Genomic DNA, 24,770 nt, shown 5'->3' with positions numbered 1-24,770 from the left:
GTGAACTGCCCATGAGGGCAGTCATATCTTACAGAGGATTGAGTAGGGAACATACAGATTCACTCAAGGAAGTCTTGGTAGCAGGCCTTAAATTTCATCCACCCATCTTTATACTTGGTCTAGCATGTCAATTGGATTAGGAATAGCCAAATTGCAAAAGATTCACTCGGGTTCCTCTAGGCACGATCCTCCCGTTCTGCGGAGCTCGCGCTTTTCAAGAAAAATAGTTAATCTTCGTACTGGTGAGACGATATTAGGTCAACTGGTGTTTTCTACAACATGCAAATGAACTAAAAACCAAACACAAGCACGCTAGCGGGCTTTCTGACTGTACCGATGGTGATACACCAACCAGGAAATTTGTGGGGCTGTCGGTCTTCCAATATTAACTAAAAGGTTCGCTCACAGAGTTCCGTTTAACACAACATTGTGATCTCTGGACAAAAAGACGACAAATATAATGGTAAACATGCGCTGAATCATGACCAAGCGGACACGCCAAAACCAGAACCACAAACACACCCTAAATTCTCTATGTTTACTGTTAGTTCTGAAAATAGATGATCTAAACAGTTCTGCGTTTTGTATTCTAGTAGAACCTGGCGCTGATCTGCCCATGTTGAGCATACTAATCAAATCACCGTTGATTTTCTCTGCGCCTTACATAACGAGTTCTGTCATTGTACCGTGGTCTGTCTTGAGCTCTCTGGGGCACTGGTTCAACTCTCCTTTGCCGCTCAGGAGACCTTTGAACTATTTCTCCATTAACAAACAATTCAGCTGCACGAAGATTACTTGAGATTAGTTCGTGTTTTTCCAGAAAACACTTGGACAAAATAAAATAGTTCAGAAAGCTTTTTTCATTTAATTGCTGCTCGCAGCTGTATAAAGCAAATGAAATGCAAATTTGGAAATTTACACAAAAAGCATCAGTTTTTTTCGTTTTTTTTCCGTCACTGCAGAGTAGTCAAATGATGGTCTCCAGGAAACCCAACACAAGGTCATCAGGCCAAATGCAGTAGCACATCATCTTCTGAAGAGGAGTTTCTATTTAAAAAATTGATGCATATTACAGCTCTTCCTTCAAAAAATTGAAATTGAATTTACACGAACGTGCATTCATATAAATTGGAAACAGAGTGACTTTATATAGTTACCACCATAGTCTTTGTTTTCGGGATCAACATACGAATCTGGGAGCACAAACAAGACTCCAGGAAGTCCTACACCCAAAAAAATCAAAACTTTCATACTTGAGACAAATTCATCACAACATTAGCATGAAAAAGGAAGAAAATAGTTAAATCCTCTGGATGAGACAAACATATGCAGCAAAACACAGACAGAAGGAATCACAAAACATCCGTAGAATTTAATTCTCTTACAGACCTTCAAGCTTGTTGGAAGTCTCCTCATCAATCTCACAGCCAAAACCAAAATACCGCTCACAAGAAACATTATAGATCCTCTTCTTTGCTTCCTCTTCACTGTATCACGTGATTAGCCAATTTCATCAAATTGAGGAAGATAATGTGCAACAAGTGCTATTATATCTAGGCAATATAGTGGAGATGTGTAGACTGTAGAGGATATGGCAGCCGTAGGTCCACACCACTGCCTAGTGCAAAAACTTATATACTTAATGGAAGAAAAATAAGAGGAGATTGGTGTGCACAAATTATAGCACATATAGACATACATGTTTGCATATGAACACACAGAGTGACGGACATGAGCAAGGCGAGGACATGGATATGCACATTGCATGCATGAAAGATGCACACGCGTGCACATTCAGGGACACAGAAACTAGAAAGAAAGGGAGCAAAACCCTCAGCACTAAATGCATCTGCATGTGACTGCAACAAAATTCAGAATTCCTATGATAAATATATTTGAATCATACAAAGTTATCAAATTAAAAAAGGAAACTTATGGTAATAAACATGAATGAGTCATTAGCTATCAAGCATCAGAATTAAAACAAGAAGCCTACAAAAATAAAAACATACTGGAAGAAATATCAATCAATGATTTACAAACATTGTTCATAAGGATACACAAAAACAGAAAGGAGAAAGGCAAAACATTTTGGAAGCAGTCAATTACATTGTTTATCGTTTACATGCAACAACTTGAAACCTAAATTTTCTCCTTCATATATAAGAAAGTAGTGAAACTCTTAACCAAAAATTAACTACTACTCAATGAAAGCAACAAAAAATATGAAAGAAACTCAGAAGATAATAAAGACATCTTGTACCAGGGTACTGAATTAGCTCAGAATGCTAGATTTTATATCGAGTTAACCACAAATGCTACAGGAAGAGCAATTAGTAAGGTTGCCTGGTCCTTAGCTTAAGGTATTAATATCAATCAATTAACAAATAAGCTAGTCAACATACGAGCGCTAAGATAAATTAGCTTCATAAATATGCACATGGATTATAAAGCATACCCTTGGCACTATTAGGTTTATGCAAGGTAAAATTAAACTTGTCCATTCTTGGCTTTAATTGGTTTTGAGATAATTCGGATTGGAATGGTGCCGGCACGTCATTTAGTCAGAATAGGCTTTCCTCGCTTTATCAGGACCTGAGTGCAAATGAATCTGGTTTAATGGCTTTCGGGGAGATTTGGATCTTCAAAAGGATCAAACTAACAAAGATGAAAGGAAACCCGACTTTTATGGCTGCAAAGTTCATTTGGAAGGTAAAACGAATGTTAGAAATTGAAACGGCTTCAACAGCATTTATTTATATGTACGGGCTAGAATGAGGTCAGGATTCTTACACCTACCTGTAACCATCATCGCCAAACAAATGGTAGGGTCTCTGGCCAGCTGACAAATGCACTGGCAGTCTAAGATGGTCATAAGCAGCTTGCAAAAAAGGAAGTTTCAGACTAGTAGTTTACCAGTTTGTTGCTGGTGATGCCAACCGCCCATTGAAAAGGCAGGCAGGTTAGTCCACTGGGCCTTGTGTTGCCAGTTAGATAAAGACTAGGTTGCTAATTCAGTTGGTGAAGGGTTGTTTAGACCAATTCCAGTCTGTGGGAAGTCCTCCTTTGACAATGTTGAGTTTCCATCTGGGAAGTGGTAGGGGTTGGCCCACAAGCCTTTCAAGTTGAAGTAAAAGATTTTAACAGCCGAATGTTGTTTACACCTAATCCCACCTTGCAATGGTAAAAAAGAAAAAGCATTGTGTAATTTGTGCACAACTGCACATGTTTCAGTTATGGGTCAGGTTGTCACAATCTTAATTGTCAAAATCCCAACTAATCGGCTGAGTCGGTTCTCAACCAACCTTTGTTTCAAACAAGCGATTAGTTGGTCAGATTACTCAATTAGTCGACCTAGTCATTTGTCAGCTGACGAATCCTTCACCTACAGATGTATATGTACATTTTTTGTACAGATGCATATGTTTTAATATTTATGTCCGTATATGTATATATATTTATTTACAGTCAATCGGTCTGGACCGAGCCAGACCACCCAGTTCCTATTAGTCTTTTAAGGTATCAATTGGCCCAACTTTCATTTTTACAAATTAGGTCACGATTGGTATGAAGTTCAACTCTTAGAACTAGGGTCCAACATATGAGAATCATCTTGTAACTTTTGTCAGCCGACGAATCTTGTAACATTTCATATATACAATTTGAGAACAATACCATATCAAATATCAAAAGAAATCTTAAGGAACTGTCTTGCACAACCTAGTGTCTTAGCTTGTACCTCTTTCTGGGCATGAAGTAAAGATCATTGAGCAGGATAGGATCTGGTATATCAGTTGCTCAGGCAGTTAGGGGTTGAGTCATTACAAAACTTAACATAGTCCAGTCAGGTCCCGTACTTACAAGGTAAGCCATCCAAGCTGGTTGGTCTGATGTCTACAATGACAAAAGGCCAGTAGTGCAGGACTTACAAGGTGAGCCTGCCTATTATTGATTTCGTATGCTTAGTTGACCTTTTTCAGGAGAAAGTCGTATAGGGACCTATTCAGTCAGCCATTGCAGCTGAATTTCCAAACAATGGCACACCTAATACCTTTACTTCTAGCTAACTAAATCTTTATACATGATCAAGCTCTAGGTACTATTGTTGATTTCTGATTTGTTTACATGCCAGCTCCTTGAAAACTAAGTCTGTTGCATGAGCACACTTAATATTTTTCTAAGATACATCTCCCAAGACCATGATCATGGTCTTTGAGCTGTGAACCATAGCAGCAAAGAAAAAATGCCCTCACACAAGTGCTCAAAGAGTAGCCTTATTTCTTAAATCCACTAGTTTTTATTTCTTGATTCCATTAACAACTAAGACTGTTTCATGAGCATACCCAATGTTTTACTAAGACACATCTCCCAAGATTATGCTTGATAGCCGTTAAGCTAGGAACCATCGCAGGAAAGAAAAAACTGCACTCACACAAGCGGTTAATAAGCAGCCTTAGTTCTTGAATCCACTAGTCCTTATTCCTTGGTGATCTTGTCTGTCAATGCTCCATCAGTTCCAATTCTTCCAAGGTTCAAATGCATGTCCAAGATATCAAGTGGAAGTCAAGATATAATAATATTAAAAGTAAAATCACAGCTTTTAGACACAAACCAAGTATTTGGACATAATTATGCTTGATCAGATGTCACATAATTTGTATAAAAACTTATGGTTGCCTGTGTAATTTATTTTCATTGAAATGAGACCACAAAATATGTAATTACCCATATCAACAAACTGTTGGCCAGAGAAAAGATCCTCAATTTTCACTTGCAAAATATGATCCACCATTGAACCCAGGTATTAAATGAATGATGGTAAACTTCCAACCAAAGTAGAGTTGAAAGTTCAGAATGCCATACTAGTGTTACCTATAGAGTAAAGATATGTAAATGATATACGCCTCAAAATGAAATTCAAGGAGGAAAAAAGATATAGAAGTCATGCAATCTTCTGCTTTTCAATCAACAGTAAGACAACACTGACTACAACAGCACTCTATTGGATTTTATCATAAAATCAAATTGATTTGTGAATTTTAGACGAACTTCCTTGCTTATCCCTGCACAAGGACAACTATCAATTCTGATGGTTGACAAAAAACATCAACTCAAGCAGTGTAAGCTCCAAAGCAATCACTTCTGATAATTGACAAGAAGCATCAACAACTTAAGCAAGGAGAGCTCCAAAACAACCTTGTTGAAGTGTATCCTTGATATTCCTTTGGATCCCCTAGGCCTGTCCTCAGCAATAAGCCATTAACACATATAGGTTGGTCAAGTATTGAGTTGTAGAGAGGATGAACTAATGATTCTAGTGGACCTATTTAAAACCAACTGGTCTATATGCATAACTTGGAGCTGGATCCATCAGTCCAGATCGGTGGACAACTTGAAGATCTCATCTACATCGAATTTCTGTCAAATTTTAGCACCACTTTGATGTTTTGGACAAGATGATTATGAGCAATACTTGGTGGTCTCACAGACTCACACAGTAACAAGCATGCCCTGTGTAGAATGCAACTTTGTTTGGCGACTCATACATCTCAACATGATTGTTCCAAGCAATGGCTTGGTGGTCCCTCATGCATACATACAGGATCACAGTTATGTCCAGTCTAGGATGCAACTTTATTTGGCTCTCATGCACTCCTCCGAAACACAAAGCAGTAATAGGTAGTGCTTTCAAATAAGACAAATGAAATCATTGCATAAAGAATTGGCATGAGGAAAATAAGCAGAAACAATACTTTTCTTTGAACTTTGAAGAATATGCAATGACTGCACAAATTTTCAGTATTCATACTCAAAATTCAACACAATACAAACTTCAGAAAAAACAAACTGCATCAGCTTGAACTGTTCAAGAAGCATTTCTTTTAGATACAGAGGAGGGGGCGGGAAGGTAGTTACTCTATGGCACTTTGAAAGAAATTGAATTTATTTGTTCCTTCTTCCAGTTACTACTGGAAAGCCATGATGCAAATGGTCTTCCTAAATACAGGAAGGAACTTTGCTCCCTCACTCACGCTTCGACGTTGGGTTCAACACTTCAACCTAAAAAGGAACCAATTTTCTTGGGAGCTATCATGAAGATGCGGACCAGAAGATTCAAATTTTCATGAGTAATCAGTTTTCATTGTCCCGGAAGCCCCTATAACAATCGCAGAATCATGCGTTAATGACACTGATTGTCCTTTCCACGCGTATTTCATTTATAGAAGTGGCGTATACAACCACACAAGGCATCCCCAGGTTGGAGAATTTATTCTAGCGAAGCTATTGATTCCTGTAAGACGTGAAAAACTTTACCACGCATTGGTGAACAAGTACCCCAAAAAAAAAGTTAAACTCGCAAGCAGCTCAAAATGGTCGTGTCAGCCATCAGCCGTGAAAGGGTTTCAACTGGCTTGACAAATCTGGAACATAACCAAAAGCAAGTAGACAAACATTGTGCAGTTGCAATTCAAAAGCTTGCGACATCCAAGAACAAGGTCATGAACTGAGACAAAGGTGCCCTCACGTAGCAGTTCAATCAGTGAGCCAGATAACAACCGAACCACCTGGGGATGAAAGAAACAAGTGTAGCGCGGAAAAGAAGCTAAGAGAGAAAATAATACACGCATGATATCGATAACAGACCATTCAACAGGTACCAAAAAAAATGTAAAATAAAAGAAATAAGGAAAGAGAAAAAGAAAAAAAAAAGATTCTGGAGGAGAGGAGGCGGAAGCCACTGACCTGCCGACGACCTTAGCTAAGGTCTGGATGTAGCAATCGATCATCTGCTGTTTAGTGGCTCCCTCGCCACCAGGATTTTCCATGACGATGAGCCAGTGCTCGTAATCGCAGCCAGGGAAAAGCGGCGCCATCTCTGTTGGCGGACGGTCACTGAAATTGGAGGACGAGTTCAGCGGCGAGTACGCTGAATCGCCGGAGCGGTTGACGCGACACCTGATGGACATGCGGCTTGTGCCGCCTAGAGAAAGACGGAGGGCGTGAGAGAGAGCGGGCGAGAGCGAACGGGGGGAGGTGAAGCTGCCAACAAATGGAGAAGACCTCGGCCGGGCTGCGGAAAGGGACGTGTAGAGCCTTCTGGAGAAGGCGGCGGTTACTTGGCACCGCACGGAGATGGCTCGTGAGATGGGAATGAGGGCCATGGCGATCGAGACGAGCTTGCAGAGGGAGGGACTAGAGAGGTTTTGATGTTTGGCCGAACTGTTATCCAGATCCCGTCTAGATGTGGTAGGGTTTTAATACATTTGCCGCGTTGGGCTTTTCGTTTTTTCGTTTTTTCTCAAAAATCTTATCGAAGTTGTGTAATACAGCCGCTGTCAGTCTTTCAGTTTCTCCTGAGGGCATGTTTGGTATGAGTTTTTTTGTTTGTTTGGTATTGTTTAGTATAAATCTCTTTTTTCATTTTATTTTTTTTTCTTTATTTTCTATCTAAATAAACTTTTTAATCAACTTTTTCTATTTTTTTTCATTTCATTCCTTTCCCTTTCATTTCTCTTCCCTTCCATTCCCTTCCCTTCCCATTCCCTCCCATTCCATCCCTTCTTTTCCCTCCAACCAAACAAAGTAGTTCATATAGTTTCTTTTTTTCATTTAAGTGCTCCTGGCAACTGTACAGAATAAATGAAATGCAAATTAACAAATTCTAACAAAAAGCATTAGTGTTTTTCGTTTCCTTTTTCTGTCACAATAAAGTAGGCAAATGATGGTTTGCAGGAAACCCAGGAATAGGTCATCTGACCAAACGTAGTCACGCAACATCTTGAGAATCAAGAGTTTCATTTAAAAAATTGATGCATATAAACAGTTGCTCCTTCGACAGATTTAAATTGAATTTACACATGCATGTGCATTCATATAAATTGGAAAGAGAGAGGTTGCTGAGACACAAGTGTATAAAGTTGTCCATATTTCTCGATCTTTTGTACGGAGTCATTATCTACAAAACGGCATGCTACAATGTCATTGGACCGGTGCCCAAGGTTCAACTAAGGTATTCTGGAGAGACTTCAGCCCAACTGACACAAGCTCCAGGGCCTTCTGCGGACCTAATAAAACAATCGTAACACTTGGATAGGCAATGGCCAATTATCTAAGCATTCTTAGCAATGAAGTGTTCTAAGTTCCTCCAATTCGACCCTTCCCCATTTTGCACAGTGATAGCTTATCCCAATTCTTGGCAACCCAACCCCGACGAGTAGTCCAATAGCCACACAAAGCACTCCCTAGCACTTGCCTACAATAATCACAAGGCATGATCATTCGATCTAGGCATTCTTGGCCGAGATCTGCAATGGCCTACGACTGCAACCCCGCTGCCTACATCTTGTGCGCCAATCGTATAGGTTTGTCTGCCTGCTGCTAAGAACCATTTAGAGTCACCCCTGTCGTTTCCCAACCACAACCATGGGATGGATTAGCTCTTTCGGTTGTCATTGCCACATTCAGCTATCAACATCCCTTGTCGCAGCAAGACTAGAGGCGAAAATGATTGGTCATCCCAAGAACACGATTCTTGAGCCAAAAGGAAAATTGGCTAATTATGGACAACATGGACAAGGAGGCAAAAGTTAACCAAGAGATGCACAACAGTCTAGAGTGGTGGACCAAGGCCAAGCTCAAGTGGTTAGAGCCTTGACATCCCCTGGATAGATGAAAGGATGACACATGGGCCTTGTGGCAAAACCCATTTTAAGGGAGGAGGAATTGATGTCATCTTCTTAATGACCCCCATGGACCGTAGCTTGGCTAGGCATGGATATGGAGGACTTTGGGCAAAGGTAGTTGCATAGGACTAGAAGTGTGGAGGAAAAAGGCTCTTGAAGCACCAGTGCGCATTCAGTCAACGACAATAACTAGAACTACGATGCAACACACGACTAGACAACAAAGTAGATGAGGACTATTGTGCTTTACCCAAGGCTGGCAAGTGCTAGCAAGGGCCACACTCGAGCGTTACAAAGACAAACGTCAGGGCGAATGGAGAAGACATAAGGCCGTTTAGCTGACAACGTCTCTAAAGAATGGGCAAAAGCTTCTAAGCGATGACCATGAGAGACCATTGGAGCGTCAGTCAACTAGCATAGGGCCCTAGGCTGAGGGACCAACTTGAGCACAGGCCAAAAGACGCGCCTACCACTCGCCACTTCTACATACTGGGCAGTTAGAGCCAAATAAAGCCAATTCCAACACCTCTTGGACAGGCAATAGTTGATCGCTTGCCCATAGGTAGATTATATAAGACCATGCCCTATAGATATCTGGGTACATCCAGATGCGCTTAGTGTTGTATTGTTATAACCAATGTATCCAGGCACTATTAGCAAGAAGTGTTGAGTTCCTCAAATGCCTACGCCACCTGCTCTTGAAGTTGTCGTGGTAACCGTAGCTGCTCAGAGCAGCTGACCAATGCCATTTGACTGAGCACCATCCCTTCCGTCAACCCCAGCCACGGCTGGAACCTGCATTTCCATAGTAACTGGTAAGACCCTGCCATCCTCTCCTACTTGCCCCACCCATTCCCCATTTTGTATGGCAATGGCCTAACCCACCGAGCCGCTAAGACCATGTCGACAGAGCCCTAGTTCTTGGCAACCCAAACGCACCAATTCGCCCAAGAACCACCAATACCACTTCCTATGGTCATCTGAGGGCCTGATCATCCGATATTAGCATTCTTGGTCAAGATCATGGAATCTCGTTTCGATCCATACCTATCTTCACGTGGCCATTATGGCTTACAACCACCGTAACCTTGTTGTTGGTGCTACCAATGCCCTATGTGCTAATCCCACATGTCGTGTGTGGCCTTCCTCAAGAGCTCCTTAGCAGCAGGGCCACCAACTGATTGTCTACCTTTTATTGACTACTGTTGCGGCAGATATCAGGAGCATAGCTGCATAGGTTGCCACTGCTTGGGACTCTGGGAGCGCCCAACAACGAGCTTGGAGCCACTAGCCACTGACCTAGTAGGGGCTGTATCACCTACTCCTCTAGAAAGTTATGCATGTATGACCAACTAACATTGCTCACACAATGTTCTTCAAAAATGGAAATGAGTTCTTTCACGCTCAAATGCTATCTTCTATAGATAGATAAACCGAAGTTGGAAGGCCTAAGGCGAATGTCTAGTGTGTCAACCAAAGATGTAGCAAACAAGCAAAGGAGGAGCAAAGGTAAGACGACTTACGGCGGAAATAACTTCAAGTCCCCCAAAACAGACATCTGATATACCATATAGCGGTGTCAGAACCACTATCTATGATGGGGCATCGAAGAGCTCCAGCATTTTAATGGTTCGAGTTCCACTTGCACAAATTCTACTCAGTTAAGTTAAACTACACTCGTGTGCTTGTATATAAAATTAATTTCCCTCTTTTTTCTTTTGTTCCCCTCCCTTCTTATTTCTCCTCTCTTCTTCTCTCTTTATCTCGTCTATTGGGAAGGGACTGCAGCCTTCTCTGCTCCAATTGAAAAGAACAAGAGTCGCTCTCTTTCTTGCAAAGGGAAGGGGCTCCTTCTCTACTACCATGGAGAAAGGCATAGCCCTCCCCTCACGTCTCTTTCTCTCAGTCGTTCTACTCAAAAAAGGCTGCCTATCACAACAAAGAAGAGGCAGAGAAATCTCTCTCTATCTCTCTCTCTTGTTGACGAGACCTCAAAGTCTACTTTCAAAGCTTGAGTGCATTTTGTCGAATAGAGCTTGAGATGAGTTCAATCTGGGTAGTATATGAGCCCACAAGAGTTGGGTGGCGCAACTCAAGCTCCACTTGGCTCCCTTGCAGCCTTACTTCTGTTTATCTATAGCACGTTCTGTTTTGACGGCTCACTTAAAACAAAGTTCACTAGGGTTGTTTCCCTCACGCCAAGATTCATGATAGGGGATATGAAGTCAAATCGTCCATGTCATTTTTCTTATTTTGAGGGGATGTTGCGGGAGGTATTGCTTAAACACAGATCAAGTCCTACTCGAGAGAAGAACCACCCACATATCACTCCAATAGTCCGCAATAAATAAAAGATAACCGTCATTCAAGAAAAAAAAAATATTGCAACATAGCCCGAAAGTTCTTGAACTAATGTGCAGGCTATGATCGAGAAGATGCAGTTAGCTACGAAATAATGTCTACCATTTTACAAGAACAAGAGGCTTGCTTAGACAAAGCATACTAAGTTCAACAAAAGCATTTGCCTAGTCCCCTTGGGTCTCAAATTATAGACAACCTATACTCAACGTTGGTGCATTCTTGTGCAAAACTAGATGACGAGTTACACTTTTGAAAGGAATGAAGTTATGTACTTTATGGCTTATGCAAAACCAGATGACAAACGACACTCCTGAAAGAGGGAAAGTTAATTGTGTACTTTCACGATCTTCGCATGGCACATGTGCATGTACTTCAACTTTCAGCATCGTCATCTAAATGTGAACTCATATTCTCACCTCCAACTGTTCGCTTGCTCATATTTGCACGCTGCACTAGTGTTACAAGTGATTGCACCACTTCAGACATTGGCGGACGGAACTCAGGCTCCGGCTGCACAAAAAAAAAAAAAAGGACAAATTCCCATGTTTAGATGGCACACAGCGTTGACAGTCGGAAAACGTGGAAGAGTACCTAAAACTCGGACGGTCAAGAGCTTGTTTGATCTACCATGAACAAATACAGTCAATATCACCAGATCAGCAGCAAGCTTACAGGTTGAAATTGAACTTTACCAAGAAAAGTTATGAACTTGATATAATTTCCATGACCTAGTTCAGCACAGCAGGCAAAGCTCTATCTGTCTTCCAGAAACATCCATATGTATAGATGGGACAAAACGTTGATGGTTGGAAAAACGTGGAAGAGTATCTAAACTCAGATGGTCAAGACCTTGTTTGAGCTACCATGCAAAGATACACTAAATATCACCCGATCAGCAGTAACCTTGCGGGTTGAAATTGAACTTGTATACTTGTCACAACCCAGTTCAGCACAATGGGCAAAGAGTTATCCACTTTCTAGAAACATCCAAGATGGGGAAGTAGTGCTGTACAAGGACTTATTTCATGTCATCCAGGCTTACAGGGAGCACTCTATTCACTTGTTTCCTGCAAACATTTTGTCCAAAATATAGCAATCACCACAACCTAATGACCTCAGCTGAAACTATCCATCTAGCAAAAGAATCCTAATTTTAATTTTGGAACTATCTCAAAAAATCTTTACATCAAAGTCTCCATTACCATTTGGATGTAAGATCATGTAGATAAAATAGTTGTAATACCCCAAAAAATTTAGTCACGTATTGAAGATTGTAAGGGATCTTCAAGAGCTTATAAAGGGGATTATTAAATACATAGTTGTCCTGGTTCCTAGCCTTTGGGGAGTTGAAACCGAAACTGCTAGGGGCCAGGTTGGGATCCACCGAACCAGTGGCCCGAGCCCAGGAATGGGTCGGTTGTTACAGTGTTGAACCGTTCAACACTCGGACCTGGGGTCCCACACATGCAGACACGTGTGCCTTAAGGAGAGTGGATTGTAACACTCTAAAAATTTAGTCCTGTGTTGAAAATTGTGAGGGAACTGTAAGGGCTTATATAGGGGTTATTAAATAGATAGTTGTCCTAATTCCTAGCTTTTTGAGGGTTGGAGCTGAAACTACTAGGGGCGGGTTGGGATCCGCCAAACGAGAGGCCCGAGTGTAGAAGTGAGTCAGTTGTTACAATAGTGACTCTAAGGACAAACCATGTTCGAGTACAATCAGGTTCATATTCTTAGATGAGAAAAACTAAACACCACAAGTAGACCTATGCAAGCATGCACATAAGAAGTGAAAAAAGACTGGATAATTGATAATGTTAACAACTACAAGGGGAAAATTGTCACCTGGACACATAAGGCAATCACATCGGCAAATCGAGAGAGTGACTTCACAGGATAGAGTTCCTTCAGTGCTGGATCGACCATTTTTGTGAGAGCATCAATATCATGAAGTTGAGGTGTGGCCCATCTAACTAAAGACTGCTCATGCCTTGGCCTTGAACTGCAAGAAAAATTATTCCTGTCAGCTGCGCTAGTCAAAGTTAACTTCTTCCCTTGAGACCAATGTCATTCGAAATTGCACATTCTCAGCTTATTTGGCTCTGAATCCACTGCTTTGACTTTGTTAATGGACTCAATTTGCAATATTCCATGACAGAAATATGACTTATGGGAACAGAAACAACACCCGGTAAAATCATGTTAATCTTTCACATATCAATACCTCTAGTGGAAAAGGAGGGGACCTGGAACTTTACACCAGTCCTGTAAATACCGTCTTGTGAACCGAATAGTCAGAGCTGTTGATTCGTTGAATTGGCTGATTCAGCTGAATCAGCTCCAGATAGGCAAGGAATATTTTAAAAGTCATTTTCTAAAAACTTTAAATGGAAAACATGTACAAAAACAATAAAAAATAAAAGTTCATAAAATATATTAAAAATAATTGAAAGTTGAGATGTAGTACCCTTGAATTGGCCATGGAATCAAATCAGTTTGCTGTTGACTAGATTTGAATCGGCTACTTCAGAGTTCAGACTGATTCTGACAACACTGGTTTGCACTGAGGAACAATCAAATTCTTACCCTCCTAGGATATTGACTGTAAACTAAGCTCTGAACAGTTTCATCCTCATAAAGATCACTTTTCCCATTTGACACCAAACAATGACATCGTGCAATAATGAAACCATTGAATCTTGACATATCCAACTGAACCTAAAAAAGTATGCTTTTCATACACATATATTATGTCATCTAGATACTAATAAACTTGAGACACAAAGGGGTCTACGCTCTGCAACACATTATCTCACCAATACCAAGAAATGACTTGCAAGGTCATGAACATTAATGGTCACAACATCAAAATCAATGAGTTTGAACTGAACTGACCTGTCAAATGGCATTCGACCAGTCATAAGCTCCAACATGACCACCCCAAAGCTGTAAACATCACTCTTGAGAGTGTATTCACCAGACATTGCTACCTCAGGTGCACTATATCCAGAACAAGAATGCTGATGAGAGACCTGAAAAGGGAGAATATGTGAATGGCTCTCCTAGTTTCAGATGGCCTGTTAAAATTTTGCTTCATTAGGTTCTACTAACTAAGAGTGAACATGATCATTCACTTAAAATACGATCATAAATAAGACCTGGTGATTTGTGCTTGGAACAAGGCTAGCCAATCCACAGTCTGAGAGATGAGGATTCAGATCATTGTCTAGCAGAATGTTGGCAGATTTGAGGTTCTTATGTATGACTGAAGGAGAGCAGACCTCATGCAGGTACCTAAAATAAAAACATATTTTAGTTTGAGCAGTAATCGTTCCACAGTTGTCACAAAAATCATGATCAAACAAGCAAGCAAAGCAAAATAGTTATGATTTCAGGAAAAGAAAAGAAAAGACAATCAGCCTTTATATACAATAATGGCCAACTCCATCATGCTATGGTAAAGCTAAAGGCATATGTTTCTTATGCAACATCTCTTACAGATAATAAGGAAAAAAAACATTATCTCTCTACTTTTTTTTCTTCAATGGAAGTAGGAAAACATGACAGCCAGATCTTTGGTTGTTCCAATTACAAACAATTACACTTTAGATGCTTGCAGAAACTTTTTTAAAAATAAAGTCCACAGCATTTGAAAGAGAAAAGGTAACCATGTTATGCTCAAGAATCTTAATCACTTCTCACACCAATTCTATTCAAACAGCAAACAAAAAACTGTACAGGAAATAACAAATTTATCTATTCGAATGGGTGCACATCAAAAATTAGACAGGGATCACTTGCAAAGACATCAGCGGCCTCTAGGTTAGCTTCCAACTTACTCCAATGCCCTAGCAGTGCCAAGAGCAATCTTAACACGAGCATTCCAAGTCAAAGGTTTAGTGTAATCGACAACAAGGTGAAGGTAATCATGCAGCGATCCATTCTCTTGAAACTCATAAACCAGTAAATATTGACTATGTTCACAACAGTATCCAACAAGCTCGTTGATGTTTGGATGGTGTAACTGAGAAATGCTAAAAACAACTTCCATGAAGTCATCAGGTTCTTGATTTGGTAGTGAACTTGAGTCAACCTTTTTCACAGCGAAGACCTAGAACATTCCATTGAAAAAAGAGTTAAAGAAGTGACATGAAATAAGAAAAAGAGCATTTTAAATTTGTCAATAGAAAGAATTAACATGAACAAGAAGATATAAGAAATATTTAAAATCACGAACATACATACCGTGTGGGCGAAAATGTGTTGGTTTTGAACCATGACATACTAAAGTAATACACAATTGGTGTATGAATCGACCTATCCGACATGGACAATGTAAAATCTGTTTGCGTAGTTAGCTCATGGCATGATCTGTCCTATACAGATAATGATCTTTACACTATAAGTTAAAGTTGGTATCAGATCCGGTTCAACACTCAGACTTAGGGTCTCAAACACATAGACACGTATGCTTTAAAAGGGGTGGACTGTAAACTCTAACTATGAGAAAGTTTAGCCTCCTATTGTAGATCTTTAAAAATCTTCAAGGGTTTATAAGGAGACCACTTAAATGATTAACTGACTTGGTCCAACCTTTTCTAGTATAGAAACCAAAGCTACTAAGAAGTAGGTCTGGATACGCCAAACTAATAGCCGAGCCCGGTCTAAGAGGCATGAAACAAAACCACACTAATAGCTGCATTTCATAGAGCTGTATATTTGCAGAAATATAATTTGTCACATGGATAAAGATGTGGATGCATTCAGCATGACATGTAATTTCTCAAAAATTAGGACAGAAGGACATATCTATGCACACAAATACCTAACTATGCATGTCCATGTGTGTATATTATGTCTACATATATTAGATGAAAATTATTGTGGATGAAATTAAACAATGATATGGGTTATAATAAAATCTTAAAAGGAAAAAAAAAAGTGACTTAAGAAGACAATCAAGACAAGTTAATGAAGAAGTACTGACCCTATCCACAAAGCACCTTGGTGTGCCCAAGGACCTCATGTTTGATGTGATGCACATGCCAAGCAAAATGTCCATGTGACAGACTATAATTATAAGCTGATTTTGATACACCTATGTTGAAGCGAGAGCAGTTATAGCCCTTTTCTCAGTGTTTCTTCTTTGTAAATAACTCAAATTGCATTACCAATTTTGAATTTATGAGCATTAAGCTAAACATTTGTTACCAACAATGATTACAATCCTCATACAAGAACATGGTGTAAACAGAAGTGCACGTGTATGTTCTTGCAAGCAAGCACACACTTCCATAACCACTACTATTGACTGATCCAGCAACCTCTCTCGTTAAAACTGATCCATTGAAAGTGTGAAACACAGATTGTTTGGTGGGAGAACACTTCTGCGATGCATCCTGACCTCTGAAGTAGCATCACAATTTGTTGAATCATCAAGGCCTCCAAAATCATTTTTACACGACAGTTGCATGACGCAGTTGTTCTTTACTAGATAATCCACACAAATTATATAAATGCACTTGCATACAGACAGAGTATGTATGTGTGTGTGTGTGAATGAGTGAGTAAGTGAGAGAGAGAGAGAGAATAAATCTTGAGTTAACATCAACTAAGGAATGCATCAGTGCCATGCTAAATCACATGGGTACTGGTATGGGTTCGGGTACGGATATGGCGACTTTAGAAAATGTAGTACGGGTATGGGAAAGTGTGTGTGTGTGTAGATACTAGATAGATAGATAGTTGAAAGCAAAATTTTGAAGAACTTGCAATTTTGTTGCTTTGTAAGCTTTAAATATTTTAAGTCTGTTTTAGTAAAGAGATAAACTTAATGGACTTGAGTAGAAACTTAAAAAAGTTAAAAGATGGGGAAAAAAAAAAGAACAAAAAGAAAACATCGCAGTCCCCTGATGCTCTCTCTCTCTCTCTCTCTCCATGGGAGCAGGTATGCTCTCCCCAAACCCTCACGATCCACTCGCTCTCTCTCCCTCTCTTCTCTCTCTAAACCATCCCTTCCCCCCCCTCTCTCTCTCTCTCTCTCTCTCTCTCTCTCTCTTCCCCCCCTCCCCTCCCTCTCCCTCTCTTCCTCCCCCTATGGAAAGTTGGAAACCCTCGCCCGAAGTTTTTTCATTTTCATTTTTAACAGAAACAAATAAAATAAAGTCATACCAGTGATGTGTCCCCTTACCAGCATCGCCGAATCGGCATACTGACATGGGTACAGGGACAATTTTCCTGTTCTCATATGACTTAGGTACCATGAAATCATCAAGGAAATAGACTCCTAGAAGCATGATAATTAAAATAATCAGAATAATGCTAAGGGAAAGGATACCTTTCCGTCTGCAAATTGGGCCTTATAAACACATCCAAATGACCCCTCACCAATAAGATTGTCCATACTAAAGCTGCCAGTTGCCATCTGCAGGTCCGCAATAGAGTGTACTGATGCATTTACTGAAGTCATATCAATTCTCTTGACAGTAACATTTCTTTTTGGAAGGTAATCATTCTCAAATGATTTATAGTGGTTAATAGGTGGCGGTTTAAGAACTTCTGATCGTGATGGCTCCAATTTCATTGGTGTTGTTGAAGCAGAAGATTCTGTGGATTTCATTTCTACAAGACAAACACAAGTTCTGTTATCTCCAAGCAATGAAAATATTAGGAAGGACAAGCACAAGAGTCTTCATCCAAACACAATTTCATTGGAATTGAAGAGTCTTCTAAATGACATGGGGATTCATTTCAAAAATCAACCAAACTTTGTACTGAGAATACAAGTAAATTTACCTAGCCACAAATTATATATTACACAGCAAATAAAGCACATTAAATTGAATTTATTTATATTTTTAAGAAATAAATACTAAAAAAATTAGTATAATAAGAGTATGATCTACTGCAAGCAGAAGAGATTTTGCATTCCTCAAGTTTCATGTCGACATTCATGAGCACTGAACTTCTGACAACAAATCATCATAAATCTCAATATCAGGGTGCTATTCCCACCAAGCTCCAGCAAGTTGAACAGATAATCGAATCCAGCACCTCGTACATGAATTGAAATAGAGAAACAAACGTCATGCAAGAAATAGACGGACAGAGGAAAAAATACAAGGAGGCCTAGGACAGTTACTGACTTAACAAAGAACACAAACATAAAGATGATTCTGGGCTTTTAAATTACCATACATGCATCATAAACCCCTATTCCCAAAACCATCCTCTGGTACTCCTACTCATCTTGCAGTAGGATCAGTAGTGGCCTAAAACTTCTATTACAGAATATGCAACCAAATGCACCTAGCTTTTCATGGAGGATGCTGTTACCAGCCTATCATTTACATGAAGAGAAGTAGAGAACTTGTAAAGTACATCAAGATGAAAACGAAACATACAAATAACAACATGGAACCAATGACATCAGCTGAAATATAGCATAAAAAATGAAAATTCCCCAATTCAAACCTAATGCAGAGGCATGTATTTGGTTGCCTCTAATTTCGTTTGATCCAAGAAGGCTAAAGGGATGGTCCTCATTAAGCTTTTCTTCATCAAAGGTGCTTTTAGATCTCCTCCTCCTTAATATAAAGCATGCTACTACTGTTCCGAAAACTAAAAAGGCTATAACGATTCCAGCTACACCCCCGCCACTTAATCCTGATTTCTTTCCCCTTGCATCCCCACTTGTTGGGCCACCGTTACCACCATCGGTGCCAGGTGGTGATGATATGCCCCAAGAATTACCATCTCTTCTGCAAAAATTCACAACAGCTTCACTGTCTTTTGATAGTTAACTCTTATAAGAAAAAGAAAAGAACAGGATAGCTGGAGATCAGCTTGAAGTTCCATTCCAACTACTTTTGGACTGGATAAATGGAACAGCTTATTGATGACTATAGTAATACTTACTGGAAGTTTTTAATAGTTAATAACTGTGGAGGTATTGCACCGCTGAAATGGTTATTTGCAACATTGCTGAAACCAAAATCAGACATCTGATATTACATAACCTCCTAGCTTTCCCTAGGAAAAGTTTGTTCTAAACAATCACCAACTTACAGGTTTAGTAGGGGAAGATAGGTAAGGGCATCAAGGGAACCTGTAAACTGATTGTTTTGCAGATATCTGTGAAATAAGGAGAATGATGTTATATCAACCTCGCTCCACCAAAAAAAAAAAAAAAAACATTGGACTTTCTGGTGATGAATTGCTCACAGTGTAGTAAGGCTTGAAAGGGAGCTGAATGTAGATGGGAGATTTCCAGACAAATTATTGAAAGACAAGTCCCTGAAACACAAACAGAATGTAATTGCTGGTACATTACAAGGACTATTAAAAAAAATGAAAAAGGGAGAATGGCACCAGAATAATTTTTGCACATGATAAAGCAGCAAGACTTTCAAGAATTATAGCAAGTAGAACACATTATTCTATCAGTTGATATGTTGATGCATCAAAAAAATAGACGCAGCAAAATGATAAAGCAGCAACACTTTCAAGTAAGAAACAGCCACTTTTTGTTTTCTCAAACTGTTGAACTTTTGCTTTTGTCCTTCCCAATCATTTAAAATTCACCAAAACTTTCCCAAAAAATGCCACTTAATTTTAGACCTTGGGGAAATAAAATTCTCTGACATTATTGAAACCAATATCCTTTTTTTTTGTTCAATAATGACTCAAATAGTGTATATTATAAGGAATTACTTTAAAATAGTGGTTGTGAAATTTCTTGCGGTGGTCGGTGGCAAAAAACAAAAAGATTAGCAGAAGTGGGAGTAATTGCGTCAACTACTGCAAAAGGAGAGAAGAAAGATGAGTGGGGAACTGAAGTTGATTTAACAGATATTATGAAGCAAACTTAGATATTCTTAATGAATTCCCTATACATGTAACCCCGAAACTTAGTGTGACATGTGGGTGAGGCCTACCCATGGCCTGAATCCACATGAATAATGCTTCTCACAAATGCGTACTTATCTAAGACTTTTACTGCTCTCAATGTCAATATTGTCCTTATGCATACTTGATAATCAAGCAATCAAAGTATATGTATTATCATAACATTTTACAATGCAGTATCAACTATCTCATGATAAAGAACAAATAATTGCATGCAATAATACATATATAAAAGCATACAACCTTGACATTGACCTGCCTTCACAGTAATAAAAGAAATGATTAACACAAGGCAGCCACTTTGGTGGTATTACCACATCTCGATCGTATCTTTCACTACTTGTATGATCAACGTCAAGAAATAAATATGCATGGAATGACAAAATATGTTGAATATAGTAAACTTGCATGCATGACCATACTTTATTCATGTAAAGAAAAGAAAACCATCCGCAAGCATTATACATAAAAACCATGCATAACACTGGCACTGAATGAATGACCAATTCTAATTCTCTACAATTAACCAGTTAGAAAACAACAAAACAACACAAACAAGTTTTCTAAATATGAACTGGATTAAAAAAAAAAATTGGTATGAAGCCAATCTTGAATATTCATGAATTGGTCACAAATTGGCTTCGTACCTTATGAACCAATGCAACATTGTACGAAATCAGTTCTTTACTTGATGAACTAATTCAAATACTGCCCAAACAGGTTTATGACTCCATAAAATGCAGATCTTTTAAGAGAAAAGATTAGGACCAAATTATCAAAATCTGACTCTAGTTACAGTAACAGAAAAACACCACTTTAAACAAGTCATTATGTTCATAAGAAAAAGGTCAATATCCGCACTAGAGTTTCATCAGCTTCCCAAAGCTTATACTGAGGGAAACCATCACAACCGAGCAATCAAAAATAGTAAAAGAAAGATGTACTGAACAGAGGCTGAGTCTCCATAGGCATTCAATAACAAAACACCATGACAAAAGTCGAATCAATTGAGCAACTCACTTGCTTCTTGCATGAGAACAAGAGAAGAATCAACTTACAATTCAGTGAGTTTCGTAAGCTTTCCGAAAAAGTCGCCCATATTTTGAAGTTGATTATGGCTAAGATTTCTGCAATCATACTGAAACTCCATAAATCTTACTGTGATTGCAAACGAAGACAGACCCCAGACCAAAATAAAGGAAAAAGGGAACAACAATGATGACACTTACATGTATGTAAGATTGGTCATTAGTGAAATTGAGTATTGGAAATCTCCAGTAAGGCTGTTTCCAGCAAGATTGCTGCAGAATTATCGGATAAGCAATGTACCAAGACTGGTTATAGGAGGTAAAAAAAAATATATTCAGCTTACATTTGCTGACAATTTGGAGGAAGTTGATAAGGTATTTGGCCAGTGAGGTTATTGTTGTTCAAGTCCCTGTATGATAATTTATGGTCAGATCTAGACTTCGGGGAAAAAGGAAAGGAAGAAAAGAGGAAACCAAGGAACGGAAAGTTAGAGGCTCACAAGTTAATGACAGACTTTAAACCATCGAGGCTGTAGCCCAACGATCCACTTAGTCCAAGACCAGATAGCTTGCTGCTCAAGCCCAAATAAACAGAACACACATATGTAACTGGTGCCTTGCATCAGACATGTCATAGTACACGTTAAAATTTAAAACACATGAATACTAAAACATTACAGCTCAAGGTCGTCTAGATCTTTCTTTCTTTCTTTCTTTTTCCTTTTTTTTTTTATGGTAATTTATTTTAGGAGAATTGCGGAAATTGAAGAACATTAAACAAGAAATTTTTTTACATTTCTGTAACCGCAGATCCAGAGCAGGTAACGCCCGTCCAAGATTGACCACAAGGGTCGCCTTCGCTTAGACTCCATCCAGTTAGCTGAGAGGGAGAACCAAGAATATTATACCACGTGTTGAGAGCAGACACTGCATGAAACAAAATGAACACAAAAATTAGTCAATGAATTATTATAGTTCCTTTTGATCCGAACGAGTCATTGAGCGGAATCATCCAACAGTGAGTAGGAGCAAGACCGAGGGTTTGTTCTAATTTAATCAAACCGAAGTTCCCAAAAATCATAAGAGTCCAGTTTGAGGCAGAGAGGATATCCTTCTCTTTTTCCCAAAAAAACAATGCTAGTTGTACCAATATGGTGCTATTGCCATAGTTCGATCAGTCGCCGTTCCAGACAATCATGTCGAGCTAATCCGCAATGAACTTCTTATCTTGTTTTTGCCCTTATGATACAATTTTCAATTCAGAGACCGTGTTTTCCATCTCTAAATGAAGCAACTTATACGAATCAAGGAATGCGAACTATGTCGACATCCTTGCCACTTCAATCTTAATCCTTGAGAGGAAAAAATAACTAACTTCAAAAGGCTACACAAGCAAGGATGCACGTGGAGAGAGAGATAGAGATGCTTTTGTGACGATGTAGTGGGAAGAAAATTAAAAGCTCTCACCATCCGACTGATCTGTATCACTGCGAACGGAGGCCAGATTGCACAGCAGTGTGTATGAGAATAGAGCAAGAAACTTCCACATTCCTCTTTGCCTTCTTCACAGTCACTCCCTTGCCTTCAGGCTTCCCTAATCTGTCATCGAAAACTCACGTAAAACAAGGTACTGCCTAGGTGGAGTTATGCACAATCGGTTGAATGACGAACCAAACATTTGCTTCCGCCTCCTTCCTCTCTCTCTCTCTCTCTCTCTCTCTCTCTCTCTCTCTATTGTTCCAAGCAGACAGCCGTAAGAAAGCTTGTGAGATCGCCAGCAGATCGTCACGACTCACGATTCCTGAAGGAGAGAGAAAAAAGAGGGAAGGAGCGCACTGACGTCATAGTACGAAGGAGGACCGAGAGTCGAGAGGAAAAGAAGCGGGTGTCACGTCCGGAGCCGCTCCCGTGAGCTGCCAAATCTCTGTGGCACAATGGTCCCACATCCCACCACTCTTTCGTCGTGGCGATGACCGATGAACGGCCACCATCTCAGTCCATTGATGATTTTGCCGGTTGTCGGTGCTCCGCCGCGACGGCATCAAATCTAACGGCCACCAGTTTTACCCCTTCAAAGCGCCTAACTTTTCTTTTAAAGCTGTCCTTTGACCACAGCAACTAGTAATACTTGTTATAGTGTTTCGTGATCTTTACCGTGACCTTCTAAAAAGCCTTATTTTCAAAACCTTGGGCCTTTACCAAGGCCTCTGAAACGTTTTGGAATATAATCTAACGTGTGGTTGTGATAGGGTAGCCTTTGGCCGCTTTTGTAAATTTTGTAATTTTGTTCATTCTTAGGCAATAAAGGTGGGGGGCTTGCCAGCGGAACCGTACGAACTTCTGTCCATTATTTATCCAAATAATTCAGCTGTGGCTAGTAAGTTACAAGGACGTTTATATCCTTGATGGTTTAACCAATTACGTTCCGCATGGTCTCACTTTCATTTATCTGCTTCCTTACAATGCAAGTGTCCTGATAATTTCTCTTGAAGCATGAAGCGGAAAAAATGAAGAAGTATATTTAAACTCGATACGTGTGTGTCAGGAAACATATTTTAGAAATATTCTTTCTTCTAAAAACCACAGTTCAATAAATAATCTTTGGAAACTTCAACGCGAGGCTTGCGTTCAGCGGTTGACAAGAAAACAGTGGCAATATATTTAAAGAGGGAAAGAAAAAGGAACAGCGGACCTTGTTTCAGCACGTAGGTATTGTTGTTGAAATTAGGTGCGGTGACTTCTCCGGAAAACGTTCTCCACCAGACGACTGGTAAAGGGTATTTCCTCGTGTCACGGCGTGGGAGGTGAGAGGGTGGGTGATGGTGGGGTTGTGACCGACTTATGGCTGGAGGAAGAGGGGAGAGAGATGGGCGAACCCCCAACACGTTCGCGGTGTGCCTCGCATGCTCTCGCTTCAGTCCACGCATTTAAATCTTTTCGCCCCTTCTCCGTTCTCACTCGTCCGCCTTATCTCTCGAGAGCAGAATCCAGACCCTGCCCATCACACGATTCACGACTCTCACGACTCTGCCTCTGGGAGGCAGCAAATGCACCTTGCAGCCTCGCCGGCATTACCCTCCAGCAATGTCCGAGAAGGTCGGGGAATGCATCACTTCAAGTATCTAGGCTTAAGATTTGGTCGAGATTGGTCGTCGAGAAGATTATCGATACCCTGATCAGGATCCAAGTAGCTTCCAATGACAAGAGTCGTTACCAAACAATAGAATATATACAGAACAAAAAATGAAGGATGCTCAGCATCAACACAAAATCCAGGACCAGCAACTATTTGCAGCTTCTCCCGTCAAAAACCGGAAAGCAAACAAAGAAGCCCTAATATGTGGCACAAAAAGACACAAGAAAAACTTGTTCAACACTTGTCAACCAAATTCACCAATCCTATCAGGATGCCTGTATTGCAGAAGATGACTTTGACCGCCCGAAGCAGGAGTGCCCTTGTCAGAGATGTTCACGCAATGAATCAATTTATTCAGTCCCGTGCATCTCTCAGGCCATGACCTTCTTCCCTCCACGATTCCTTTTAACCTTCTCTTCTACCCTCTATTGTTAGTAATGACAGTGATATCGCTGCTACCTTGGTTAAGCAATTCTCCACTCCATGTAAGGAGCACACATTCCCCTGTGTCTGCACCTTAGTCGGTAAAATCTTCCTTGAACAGCCTTGTAATATCCGAAATTTACCAAGTGGGTAATTCTCTTCTTTTTTTATTGATTGTCAATAGGGATAAAAAAAGGAAGCTATATCCATTGAGCCCAAAAGGATGTATTT

General features: G+C 39.9%; 2 protein-coding genes across 6 annotated transcripts; both read right to left on the bottom strand.

The window, feature by feature from the left end:
• Window positions 1-340: 340 nt before the first annotated feature.
• Window positions 341-7,248, bottom strand: LOC116264735 (multiple organellar RNA editing factor 2, chloroplastic-like). The gene is made up of 4 exons (XM_031645103.2): window positions 6,745-7,248; window positions 1,390-1,487; window positions 1,158-1,223; window positions 341-780 (listed from the first exon to the last, which is right to left on the bottom strand). Exons 1-4 carry the CDS (start codon window positions 7,161-7,163, stop codon window positions 638-640), a joined length of 726 nt encoding a protein of 241 aa, XP_031500963.1. The 5' UTR covers window positions 7,164-7,248; the 3' UTR covers window positions 341-637.
• Window positions 7,249-11,009: 3,761 nt separating this feature from the next.
• On the bottom strand, window positions 11,010-23,019 carry LOC116263990 (protein STRUBBELIG-RECEPTOR FAMILY 7-like). 5 transcript variants are annotated; one of them, XM_031643855.2, is made up of 17 exons: window positions 22,652-23,015; window positions 22,448-22,579; window positions 21,775-21,907; window positions 21,481-21,552; window positions 21,325-21,390; window positions 21,182-21,253; window positions 21,011-21,079; window positions 19,269-19,340; window positions 19,113-19,178; window positions 18,963-19,028; window positions 18,519-18,805; window positions 17,383-17,666; window positions 14,885-15,156; window positions 14,204-14,339; window positions 13,941-14,077; window positions 12,891-13,047; window positions 11,010-11,555 (listed from the first exon to the last, which is right to left on the bottom strand). In XM_031643855.2, the coding sequence occupies exons 2-17, from the start codon at window positions 22,527-22,529 to the stop codon at window positions 11,418-11,420; spliced, it is 2,109 nt and encodes a 702-aa protein (XP_031499715.1). In that variant the 5' UTR covers window positions 22,530-22,579; window positions 22,652-23,015; the 3' UTR covers window positions 11,010-11,417. The 5 variants fall into 5 exon arrangements, with proteins under 5 accessions (XP_031499715.1, XP_031499716.1, XP_031499718.1 ...); XM_031643856.2 differs by having other exon boundaries at window positions 17,383-17,651; window positions 22,448-23,019; XM_031643858.2 differs by having other exon boundaries at window positions 21,481-21,596; window positions 22,448-23,017.
• Between the last annotated feature and the right edge of the window lie 1,751 nt (window positions 23,020-24,770).

Source organism: Nymphaea colorata, chromosome 11 (assembly GCF_008831285.2).
Source record: "Nymphaea colorata isolate Beijing-Zhang1983 chromosome 11, ASM883128v2, whole genome shotgun sequence".
Taxonomy (NCBI): Eukaryota; Viridiplantae; Streptophyta; class Magnoliopsida; order Nymphaeales; family Nymphaeaceae; genus Nymphaea; species Nymphaea colorata.
The sequence above is the reverse complement of the archived record's forward strand: the minus strand, read 5'-3'. Positions and strand labels throughout refer to the sequence as shown.